General features: G+C 36.9%; 1 protein-coding gene across 1 annotated transcript; it reads right to left on the bottom strand.

The window, feature by feature from the left end:
- Positions 1-5,995: 5,995 nt before the first annotated feature.
- On the bottom strand, positions 5,996-7,731 carry LOC111896728 (uncharacterized). The gene is made up of 2 exons (XM_023892710.2): positions 7,233-7,731; positions 5,996-7,077 (listed from the first exon to the last, which is right to left on the bottom strand). Exons 1-2 carry the CDS (start codon positions 7,729-7,731, stop codon positions 5,996-5,998), a joined length of 1,581 nt encoding a protein of 526 aa, XP_023748478.2.
- Between the last annotated feature and the right edge of the window lie 5,492 nt (positions 7,732-13,223).

Raw genomic sequence — 13,223 nt, 5'->3', positions numbered from 1 at the left:
GTCGTTTGTCAAGTTGGTGTGGGTTATTTTGAGGTCGTCAAGTCTTACCTGTTCTTGGTGTAGCATTCTTGTGACAATGGATTGCATCTTCCTTCTGGCCTCTTCTTTTTGGATCAAGGTTATGGTTCTTGTGTTCATTTTGTCCTTTGTTTTGATTTTGTTTGATATGATTTCGGATGTTGCTTGTTATATAGTGACTAAGATGTGGCTAGTTGGTGTCATTTATGACGCTTACATTTTGTAGGTGTCTATTGTCTGAGCACTGCATGGATAAGGACAGGGTTTGTAATGATGAGTTTCTAATTTTCGTATTTACTTTTGAGGGAGAATATACTTCAGTGTTTTGTATATACATATGTGGGTTCGTATATTATAAAAGTAAGTAAGAATAGTGTGAAATGTAATAACTTGAGTTAGATTATAACATATATTGTTTAATTGTAATAAGGTTAAAAGATAGTAACACTAATATTCCATTTATTTATATATTACTATGGAACTGATTGTATCTCTTAAAATATGAACATGGTTTTACTGGGCAAAAAACGTAATTACAAGGTATCTGAGTCTTTCATTGTACGTTTATATTTTCCAATCCTTTTATGGATCGATCCAAACATGAAGGAGATGTTGTCGTCCATGGACTGATCCTCGACTGTGGCATCTTGAAGGATGTTTTTTAGGATTTTCGAATTGGGGTGGTCTGCATGTGTGGAGATTGTGGTATGAGAGCTATCTTCCATGGTGAATCCCTCTTGTAATTTGGTTTGAGCTGCTTCTATAATGTCTGCTATCTCACGGAGGTAAGCGATAAGTGCGAGGAGGACGCTGTTTACTTCTTCGTTCTTCATTTGCTCTGTTTTTAGGTTGGAATTACTAATTTGCTTAGTGAATGTGTTTTGTAGGATGTGTTTGTTATTATATAGTACGGTAAAATGACAACTATTATTTTTATTAACGTGCACATATGTATGTTTCTCTATGTGGCATTCTTGTTATAGTAGCTTACATTAGTCATGCCATGTAAGTCTATTTAGGTCATGAGGTGCCTTGTTTTAATTTTTTTTTGTAATACTGTGTATGGTAGGCAATGATGGTCTACATATATGACAAAGTAATTAAGATTAACCTGAGGGAAAAAAGAGATAACATTTGTGTAGCTGAGGATATTATTATCACTCTTGTTTATATATTATTATTTTTGTAGATGAGATACGTGTAAGTTATGGTACAACTATTGTCGGTGTTTCTCATGGTTTTACTTTTTGTTTAATCTTTGAAATTTGTTTTTCTTCTTTGATTACTTTATTATTGTTCCACAAACGTTTGGCTTTCTTCTATTTTGTGTTTTAGTTACATTTTTATTTTTATTTTTAAATGTGTATTAAAATATTTGGAATGGAGGTTTGTTTATCTTTATTGTAATATTTTGTTTATTATGGATCTGTGTATCTTTATTTTGTTGTTATTTGAGTATGTTATATTTTATTAGTCTGGTTATTCTAAGTGGAATTGTAAATTTTAATGTTATTTTCTCATACTGGCACCTTGTTGTGAGCCAGGAAAAACAGCTACATAATATAAATAACTTTTTTACAAGTGAACGTGTAACTGGAGCAAATTTGGTTGTTGGATTTCGTTCTTCATGGTTGTATACTTCTATGTTGGGTGCATGAAATACATAGTTAAAGATACATATATTTAAGAGTTTGTGTTCGTTTTACACTGATGTGTGATGTGGGTTACACAGGACGTGAAGGTTAAGTAGTACTTATGTACATACAACTACTCATGTAAGTAGACACTTATGGAGAAAAGTAGTGAAGATTGATGTGAGTGCTGGAATACTCTTCTTAGTGAGGATGGCGTGGATGTTTTGCTGATGGTGGTGTTTCCTTCTGATCTGTTATTCAATAAAAACGTATTAGCTTTCTTATTTTGAGGGTGTTTCAATTGTGTTTTGTGAGTTACCTGGATGTTCATATGACAGATTTCTTCTAAATTTTGATTGGGGTGGGTTAGATGAGGATGTAGGGTGGTTGTCGGTTGTTTTGGAGGGCAGTCCTATTGTTGGAGGTGGTGTTGTTGGTATTGCTGACTTATGGATGTTATTTCCTTCAACGTCGGTAACTATGAAGCGAATGTTGTTTGCAGTAGATGTTTTCATCATTTGGATGGCCATTTTTTTAGTGGCGCCTTTCTTTTCGTTGATGATGGATGGTATTGTTTTTCTTTTATCTGGTTCATTTTCGTTTATTAGCTTGTCTGATGTTGTGGCCGTTAGTTTTTGCATAGTGTTATCTGATAGAGTGACATTCATTGAATGAGTCGGGTCCGTGATGGCTGCAGAAAGTTTGTACCTGTATAAATTGGTTATGTTTTTTTAGTTAATGTAAAGTTCATGTGTGTTATCTATCTTAAAGTAGAGTTACATACACGTAAGTTGGGTCATTGGCTACTCCGTGTGATGGGCAGAACCAGTTATTCCCCTGCTTCAATGTTGGTCTTCTGCATTGGGGACAGAGTACGTTGTACCAGGTGTCTGTGAATTTGAAATCAACGATTGATGCTGTCACTGTAAATGTCCTTTCCTGTAAGAGGATGTAAACGTTATGATATAGATGTGTTGGGATATTGTAAGTATATTTGGGTAATAATAGATTAGTGATATACCAGAAGATCAGAGTGACTTTTGTTCTTCATGTCAAATAGTGATATTGGTGGTGTGGATATTGTGGTTAAGGAAGTAGGATTTGTTGCGAAACTGTCGTTTTTTTGTAATGGTTAGTGTAAATGTATATAAGAATGGTTTGTATGACGTGTATTTTGATTACCTGTTGAGTAATGTGGTTGTTTCTGCGATTGGTGGGTTGATGTAAACATAACTTGCACTCGTTGTTCCTAGCATTAGTGAACCTATAAGATAAATTTGTATTAATGTTTTACTTAATTTGTTTTGTATAATTATATGTCATGGTTTGGGTATCATATAGGATGTTATTCTGTGTGTACCAGCAACCGGTGCAATTTTAACATTTGTTACAGCTATTACTGTAGGCCCGACTGTGTTTTCAATGGCTGCACGGTCAAACTTGTCTGACACATCTGTGCACTCTCTCCAAAGACTTATAGCAATTTCTTGACCACTGATATGGACGGGTATCATACATGTTAGAAATGTTAAAAATGTATTTGGAAACACAAATTACTTACGAATCATTTCTCAGAATTAGTAGGAGGAAAGGCTCTTTGTTTTTCTTAAGGAAATCTCTGAACCTGACAAATATTCCTACAAAGTCTGCACAAGTAACAGTAAGTTACGTAGGTAAGATTATTGGGTTTCATGTAGCTGTACGACATGAGGTGTTTGGGTATCATGTAATTAGTGTTGGTGTGAAGTCATACCTGGGGATTGGTCAACAAAGTCTGGTATCTGTTGTTTAGATATGAAATGAAACAAATTTTGGGGGATTGTGCTGGTGTCTGAGAGAGACGTGATAGAAGAAGCTGTCCCAACAACAATATATATTTCATTGTCTATCCATTTTTGAAAGGAATCTGGCTCTGCACATCCATATTTGGAGAGTGTGTAACACTTAGAAACTTTAAGGACAGATTCTACATATCCCTGATCTTTTCGTTGTCCTAATATTTGGATTGCATCACCCTGGGGAGTTAAATGACAGTGTAAGTTAGATAATCCACTATGCACAATTCTGTAAAACTGATCACCCACTTACGTATTTGTCAACTGCTAGATACCAGGTTTCATACGTATGCTGTTGTGGTTTCCATGTGCGCAGAATACGTACTTCAAGTTTCGTCCCGGGAGACCCATACTGTAACTCCGAAATGGTTGTGAATGTTTCAGACATGTTCTTGTTGTTACAGTTAAACAAAGAATAAACATGATAATTTTTTTAATAATAGTGTAAATCGTTTTCATATATGAAATCAGTGTAATGACAGCTAATAAGAGATAAATATCATAAGATTGTCTCAATTTAGAGAAGTAAACCCTGTTACAGTTAAACAAAGAATAAACATGATAATTTTTTTATAATAGTGTAAATCGTTTTCATATATGAAATAAGTGTAATGACAGCTAATAAGAGATAAATATGATAAGATTGTCTCAATTTAGAGAAGTAAACAATGATTTCGACCTCAGTAGTATCTATTCTGCGTAAGAGGTTTTTAAAAACAATATTCTTTGTCCTGTTTTGTGGTGTGTTGGTATGAGATTCTATTAGAATTCTGATTGAATCTGGTGACGTCGCACGGGATAATGCAACGTACAATTGACCGTGGGCAAACATAGGTTCGGGTAAGTAAATGCCAATTTTTTTTCAGAGATTGACCCTGGCTTTTGTTAATTGTCATGGCATAGCAAACCTTAATTGGATACTGTTTTCTAATGAAAGTGAAAGGAAAATCAGAGCTTTTGTAGATAAACTTTATGCATGGCAGATATACTCGCTTTCCAATGGATATTCCAGTTATTGTAGTTGCTTCTATTAGCAGTGGTAATAAGTGCGACACCATTAAGCGTGTTCCATTGCATAAACCTTCTCGTTGGTTTAGGTTCCTGACTAACATAATGGGCGTGTTAACTTTGAGTAAGAGTATGTGTGGAGGCACGCCAGAGAAATTCAGTTCATTGAGATATTCAGGTGGGTAAAAACTTTCAAATTGTAATGTTTGATTCCCATTTGATTCAATCGAATCAACACTTTTATAAGTTGTTGCGCTTCCAGGAGAAATGTTAAGGATGAAGTCATTTATATGATGTGTTGTCTTGTTTTTTGGGCATACAATTGCCCTTTCTGACAAAGCAGTTGGGGATGGTTCTGTAAGGATGTCATTTCCATATACAAAACATATAAGACTTTGTAAGGCTGCTTCTCTTGGAGGAATGATGAGTGAGGATGGTATGTCAATCGATTTTGTGTCTGCTGTGTCAGTTACATCTGAATGTCCTAGTTCTCCATCTCCAACTTTCAATAACCATGATGCAAATGTTGATATAGAAAAGTCTGAAGTGAAGTGACTGTTACCACCGAGTAACCTCATGTTATGGTTCAATTTGTAGACTGTGAAACATTGCCATAGATATGAGTTTGGTAAGGTTAAAGAAACAATTTGTGACCTGCTGCTTTTTGGAGAGATAGGTAAAGTCTGTCGGAAATCACCACCTAATAAGATTGACATTCCACCAAACAGCTTACTGTCACATTCAAGTATATCTCTTAATGAACGGTCCAAGCATTCAAAGCAACGTTTGTCACTCATTGAGGCTTCATCCCATATGACAATTGTTGTTTGTTCCAAGAGGGTAGCCAATAAACTTTTCTTTTTAATGTCACATGTTGACCTTTCTGACAAGTCGATCGGTATGTTAAATCTGGAATGAGCATTCCTTCCTGAAGGTAAGAGTAATGATGCTATACCTGAAGCAGCAACTGCTAGAGCAATTTTCCAAGTGAACGAAAATACGACAGTATGGTAGTCCAAAGGAACGTTTTCCCGGTTCCCCCATGCCCATAAACAAAGAGTAAAATTTGTTTTCCAGTATTGTTTGCTGATACAACAAAGTTGTAAATCTGAAGCTGATCAGAGTTTAATTGAGATACCATTAGTTGATGTTGCTTGTATAACTCTTCTCTATTATAACTTGTTTCCTCTAAAATCAAACAATTTTCAAAAATCACCTGAACCTCTTCTGATGGCGGTGGCAAATGAAATCAGTTACTGACTTTGATGGAGTGCATGAGCGTAGAAGGTTTTCTAACTCCAACAAAGTCAATTGTTGTAGATGATTGTCGGTTACGTGTAATTATGTGTTAGAATTGTTCTTTTTCAAATTATACAATATATCGTCACTCATCTTACACCATCCAGCCTCCCATAATGACATAGGGTTACTCACTTCACAAAAAATGAGTAAATGGCAGAATAGAGAGCGTAATTGCGTGGAAGTCGCCCATTCTGATGCCTATGTAAAAGCAACTAGCCACTCTTTGTCTTCCCCAATTAGACCTAATGCCTCACATGCGCTTCGAAAATTTGGGTGGAGTCGATTAGAAACAGTGCGTACATCTTCATATGACTTACAACCCTTCTGATGGCAAAGTAGCATTCGGAGGTAAAACAACTCTCCTGCAGATGGATGTACAAACACGAGTCGACCTATTGCATGTGATGTTTCAAGATGTCTTCGCTTCCACCTCTTCATTCTCTTCTCCCACACATATTTTGAAGGGTAGGTTACATAAGTCAGATCTAGTCCATTTTTGTCCCATTTATTACTTTCAAACCATCCCAAAAGCAGACTATTACCAAAAGATGGTTTTTCTACAATATCACGGATCTGACTGTCTTCTCTGAAAAAAACTGTCTGCATGTTTGCCAAATGAACTGGTAGTATAGTGACCGGTGGATTACGTTCATGAATTGGAAAATTCAGAATACGCCAGGCAGCCTCATGTGGACAGATATATCGACCATCAAGAAAACTTTTGATTTCATCAACTATAACAGGTTCTGAAGAAGTGCTAGTGTTATCAGTAAAAACATCCTTCTGAATAATGAACTTTGCCCGCTCCGTACCTTTTGAAACATATTTGAATAAGTATTTTATCATCATGTTCCAACCGCAATACTCAACATTTATGTGTGCGTTAAAACGACTGCACAAGCGCTTGTTATATGGGACAACGTATCCATTGTCTATTTGAATACCACTCTGTAGCGTACGACGTGTCAAAAAATTTCTTTTATAATGCGCGTAACCTTGTTTGTCAAACACAGTGGAATCTGAAAATGATTTTGGATAGTGTTTGCTACACTTTCCATCTTTCATGCAGGGAGACTTCAGATTTAGTAAACCACATGGTCCGTGAATCATACAACTTGTGATAGTCTGGTATAGTAAGGGCTCATAAATTGGATCTGGGATTTCAGCAGTGATGAACCTGTCAATATCACGGGGTTCCCGTAGTTTGTCCGAATCAGACACCCACAAAAGAGTGTGACAGTGTGGTAACCCCCTCTTTTGAAATTCGATCGTATACAAATCTGCAGAAAAATACAACATATTAAGTTGTGTAAGATGGGTGTACAGGGAAGTTAGAAGGAAAATAAGATAACTAATAATAGATAACGAAGTAGGCCATTTACAAGGAAAATAAGATAATTGATAATAAATAAGAAAGCAAATGCAAGTGACTTACGGGCCATCACATCTCCAAAGGTGTTATCCTCCTTTAAGAACTTAATAAATGCTTTGACTTTTATGTAGAACACACGACAAATGATATCGGCTCTACTATGGACATCCATTTGGTTATGAGCTATCATATAGCGTCTGATCTCGGGCCAATTGACATTACATGTAAAGGTGATAAGGTATTGTGGATTTCCATACTCCCTGCAAATCGACAATGCGTCCTGGTAGTGACTATACATGTAACGCGGACCACCAACGAATGATGGAGGCAAAAGAACACGTTTCCCAATATGACGAACCTCGACGTCTCCCCTAGAAAGTGCATCATAAATCCCGGTGATGTACTCTGATCTCACTTGTTCTTGGTTGTTTTGAAAATAGTCAAGTCGCCCTTGTTCAATGCAGGTGTATGCATCTACTAAGTATTGCTGGAATAATCTACACGCATTAAGTAGGAGGGAGTAAACACTGTAACGGGCGTGAATCTGGTAACTATAGTACATGTTTACCGTTAGGTTCTTTGCATCGACACCCGTTTGATTCGACTGTTTCAATTGTGGTGACCACCCATTCTCTCCATACGGGAATAGCAAAGGATACTGTAACGCCATATAACTCGATGAAGCTTGCTAACTCTTTGCGGTTTCCCAGACTTTAAATGTACAACAATGTCATACTTGTTTGTAACGCAGTCATCTCCTAAAACAACACATCCAAGGGTACCACCTGTAGGCGGATCGTAACACCTATCAGGAACCTCATTAAAAAGGCAAACCGTGTAACATTCCAACTCTTTTTTAGTAGCAAGGTCACGAGCAGTTTTGAAAGTACGAACATACTCATTATGAACAGTTAACATGTTCATCAACATCGTAACAATATTTTCGTCTAGCGGGGATTTTGATGGGTCATTAAAGGAAGACAGCCTGTTAGACACTTCATTCTGTGTATCAACGATGTATAATTGTAAAAACCTAGGACGTTTATTATCTTGAGGGCAAAGGGAACCAAGCCAGTGACAGACCTGACCAGAAACCTTGAAAACATACGGACCAAGACCTTTGTTAATGTTCTCGTCAACCTGACCTCCAAATGACGTCAATGCGAACATACTATTGTAAGCCCTAATGTTTTGCCTAAAAGTAGGAACATTATATAAGCTTGTCAACACGTGAGGAGGTGTGACAGGAAAAGGGAGAATAACAGCACCCGACTTACAACAGTGATTATAACATGGTTGGTTCACAGTAGAAGTGGCGAGAACCCTTTCAGCATACCAGAAGAGAGCACCACAGAACTGACATATGAGCGAGCAGTCACCACAATCATCATAGGTTAGAGAGAGGAAGGTCGACAGTCATCGACGTTTTCGAACAGGAGATGAAGACGACACAGAGGAAAAAAGCAACAGGTGAGACGAAGCAGGTCTCTCCGGTCGACAAGCCATGAAAGACAGGAGACAAAATAACAATCAACAAACGGAAGTCGTCGATGACACAAGGAAGCAGGAGAATTATAAAACCCAATTACATAACCCTAAAGAAAGATGAGAAAATAGAGACCAAAAAATTACCTAAGATGAGAAAATAGAGACAAAAAAATTACCTGTTGTAAGGAGAGTGACGAGGAAGAAACACAGAAAATGGGAATTTGTGAGGAAGATGCTCAGGAAGGAGTTAAGAGAAAACACGTGGAAAGGATAAGTGAGTAAGCATTTAGATAACATTGGGCAAATATTATAATATATGATAGAAAATATTGGGGCCAAAGTGTGAATTAGTTAAACAAAGCGTGCAGTGTTAGGAATATATAAAAAAACCTGTGTCAAAAGTGAGAAATGAAAAAAGTCACTGTTAAAACATGCCATGGGCTTTAATATATATATATATATATATATATATATATATATATATATATATATATATACATATAATAGAAGTATCGTTGGTGAAGTTCAGGCATACCAAAATAAATTATCATATTTAGAAACTTTTATTCCTCAAACCATAGATATGACGGTGTGTCGACACTATCACACCCAAATACAAATAGCCTAAAGGTGTTGTATCTTCGAATTAAAATTTCAAACATTCGAGCAACAACTCATAAATAAAGAAAGTGCGATATAGCGACGGTTATGAAAATAGTTAGTTTTCACTAACTAGTCAAGTGAGTACATAGTTACTTTCATCTTCCACATAGATATGAAGTATTTTATATAAAATACGTGTTATGTGTATATATGTTGTTGGTTTATTTGAGACGATGTTGAATGATGTTTTATACATGTTTAAAATGATTTAAAATGTATATATATATGTATATATATATATATATATATATATATATATATATATATATATATATATCTACAAATATGTTGGGTATAACATGGGTAGATGAAATAAGTTGATGTGTGTGAAAATGATGAGAGACCTCGATGTTTTTGTTGATTCTGTCATCTAGTGGAGTATGGATGACGACCACAGACTCTTCTAGACAGTCCAGTGAAACGTTAGCGGGCTCGCAACCTGTAGGTGTTTGTGAACGATGTGTTCACCTGTGTACTCCATCCCCCATATGGTTGCCTTAAGGACATTTATTGCTAAGGAATCCCCTTAGCAGTAGCGTCCATCCCGATGATGATCCTTAGGCTAGGTCCCTTATAATAGATGTTTTAGGGACGTAAAGTGAGGATAACAGGAACGGGTAATCGGGTTATTGTTGGTTGATGAAATTAAATAACTCATTTATTGTGGGTTGAAAACCCTATGTGCTCACCAGGCTCCCAAGCCCGACCCACTCAGTTTCATGTATTACAGGTAGTGGCGCTCGAGCATAGATGTGATGTTTTGGATGAGGAATTACGGATATAGGCCTGTAGATATGAAATAATGTAGTAAGGCTTATATTGTACTGTTTATGATTTTGATATGTATCGAACATGACATCTCGAGTCTTTTAATGAAATATATTTCTTTGGAAATAATTTTGATAAAACTTTATCATATTTTGTTTTGGGACAAATTCTGCAACACTTTTATTTAAAATGTTACTCTGATTTTCAAACAAGCATAAACAAAATCGGTCTTTTCTGGTCGTGAAAAATGGGGATGTCACAGTTGGTATCAGAGCATCAGTTTAAGCGAACTAGGAATTTGTAGGTTTTCTAGACTTAAACTTAGAATTCTAAGGGATGATTATGAGGTGTGAGCACTAGCTTATTTTAGGGATTATGCCTAAAATACTTTTATGTGCTAAATGCTTCGTGCCTAATATGTTGTTATTTGTTCGCAACTATGGTCTGTTGCCGACCGGATCTGGAAACCTTATGTGTTTAGGATTCTAAATGTACGACTACGATATTAGAACTAACATGTAAACGTTTCGGAGTGATAAGGATGATTTAAATGTCAATCCTAAATAAAGATCTAAATTCACCTTATTCGGTGTATAGATCAAAATGGCAAGAACCCGCAGTGGAGCTGGGAATGCAAATAGGAATAAGAATCAACCCCCAGTGATTCAGCAAATACCTGTTGTAGAAGATGCTCCCGAACTAATCACCATGGCTGGAGTACAAGCCACGATTCGGGCTATGTTAGCAGAACAAAAGGAGGAAATGAGGCAGATGTTGCACGAAAATAGGGACGGAGCTACCATACCAATTGTAGAGCCCGAGCTGATTCCCGAGAAATCGGAGGAAGGGAACTATAGCCGCCATGTGAGTCAAGTTGGGACTCAAGGAGAACAAAGGAATGACCCGGAGAGGGGAAACGACAAGGATTGATGGATGTATAAGAATTTCTTGGGTGCCAAGCCACCAAGTCTCTCAGGAAGCCCAAAGCCTGTTGAGATTATGGATTGGATCTCCGAAATGGAGATGGTATTTGAGATCTACAGCCGTAGCGAGAAACAGAAGACTGTCTTCGCAATGAGGCAACTGAAGACCGGAGTCTTGAGCTGATGGAAGCTATTGGCGGATACAATGCAACTAGGAGAAGTTGAAATGATTCGAGTACCGTATGCTTCCGCCGTTGGCTCGATCATGTACGCTATTACATGTACTCACCCTAATTTGGCTTTTGCTTTGAGCATGGTCAGCCGATATCAAGGGAATCCTAGTAGAGCTTGTAACGCCCGTAGATCCGGGCTAGTCAATTTAGAGATAATAGGGGTCAAAAATGACTTTTCAACAAAATATTATTTATAATAAATAATCTTAACTAAGTTTTATAATATGTCTCAAGGGTTCCGTACATATAAAGAACGCCGAAATCCGAGTTATAACGAAGAAGTTATGGCCCGTCGAAGTTTTACGGCAAAACCGGCACGGCACCGGGAGACATGAATAGTGAATTTTTGATAAAGGACTTTTTAGCCTTATCGATCCAAATAAAAGTTGTAGTATATGTTAAACCGAGAACATACAAAAAAAGAACGCCAAAATCTGACTTCGTATGATCAAGTTATGATTTTTCTAAGATTTGACAAATCAGGGCACGACCCGAAAATCGAATTTTAGTTCGAGCTGTTTTTGGCCTACGCGACCTAAATGAGAATTGAAGATCTCATTAATAGGAACTCAACGGTAAATAGACAGACGAAAACAGAGTCCGTATGTAGAAGTTATGAATTTTACGGGGACATTTAACAGTATAATCTCCTCGTACTGTTAAATTTAATATCGGTCGAAGAATTAGCCAACGAAGTCAAAATGAAAGTTGTAGATCTTATTTTTACCTATGTGTGGATATAAAGAACGTCAAAAACGGAGGTCGTATGTGAAAGTTACGGATTTTAGAAATCGGAAGTGTGCTGTGCGAAAATGGGTAATGTGGCACAATCTTGGCCATTGCTTTCTCTCTAAGTCTTGCCACTAGATGGTGACAAGTTCAGCCATTTTCACCCTATAAATAGAACCTCTCCCACCCTCATTTTTTTCACACCTTTCACATTCTTTCTTCTTTTTACTCTCTCTCTAGAACCTCTCTCTAGCTCCGAAACCCCCCGAAGAGCCTAAGGAACCTCCCTAGCACGAGGCGGAAGCCCCGGAGTGCTCGATGGCTCCGAGAGGAAGAGCTTTTCGGCTCGGGAACGCTGCTCCAAGCAAAGCCCGGTTTTCTATAAAACCCGCTGTAAGTGAGCTACGCCTATGCTATTTTTAATATATCGTTTATTTAATTATAATAACGTTATTAGGAACTTATAATAAGTACTTGGGCTATTATTATGGGTTATATAAGTATTGTTTAACGCTTATATAATAGTAATAATAGCTGGACTATTAATTAGTCTCGACAAATAATAGACTAAACTTTAGTGGTAATAATACTAGGTTTCGTCGAAGGCAATTATTTTTAAGAAGTGAAGCGTTGTCTGAGTTCAGAATCACCACCTTTTCAAGTGAGTGCATAGTCCCTTTCATGAACATGATTTTAATACAAGTATCGATTGAATTATTAAATATATGTTTATGTGCGAATTATTTGATGTTGCCTGGGATACTTGTTAAAGAACATACCTGATTATATATGTTGATTTAGGATAAAGAGTAAACCTAAATTAATTATGAGGAATATTGGGTAGTGTTTTCTTACGAGTACGAGTGAATTATACTCAGAGAATAAAACCTTAGTATATGTCATTTATCCGGGAGCATGGATTAGACATAGTCATTGTCCCTAGTCCGAGAGTATGGATTAGGCATAATCATTCATCATTAATCTGAGAGTATGGATTAGTCATTCGTCCCTAGTCCGAGAGTATGGATTAGGTAAAGTCGTTCATTTTTGATCTGGGAGTATGGATTAGGTAAAACGGCTAATCTTAGGTCCGAGAGTATGGATAGTCTTGTTGTGAGGATCGACGGGGTGGAATAAGAGTTGTTTATATATATGGTGAAATTGTATATCTTGGGGGGTGTAAACTATATATATGGTATAACATTGTGGGATTGAAATCCCTATGTACTCACCAGGTTTCCCAACCTGAC

Source organism: Lactuca sativa, chromosome 3, assembly GCF_002870075.4.
Source record: "Lactuca sativa cultivar Salinas chromosome 3, Lsat_Salinas_v11, whole genome shotgun sequence".
NCBI lineage: Eukaryota > Viridiplantae > Streptophyta > Magnoliopsida > Asterales > Asteraceae > Lactuca > Lactuca sativa.
The sequence above is the reverse complement of the archived record's forward strand: the minus strand, read 5'-3'. Positions and strand labels throughout refer to the sequence as shown.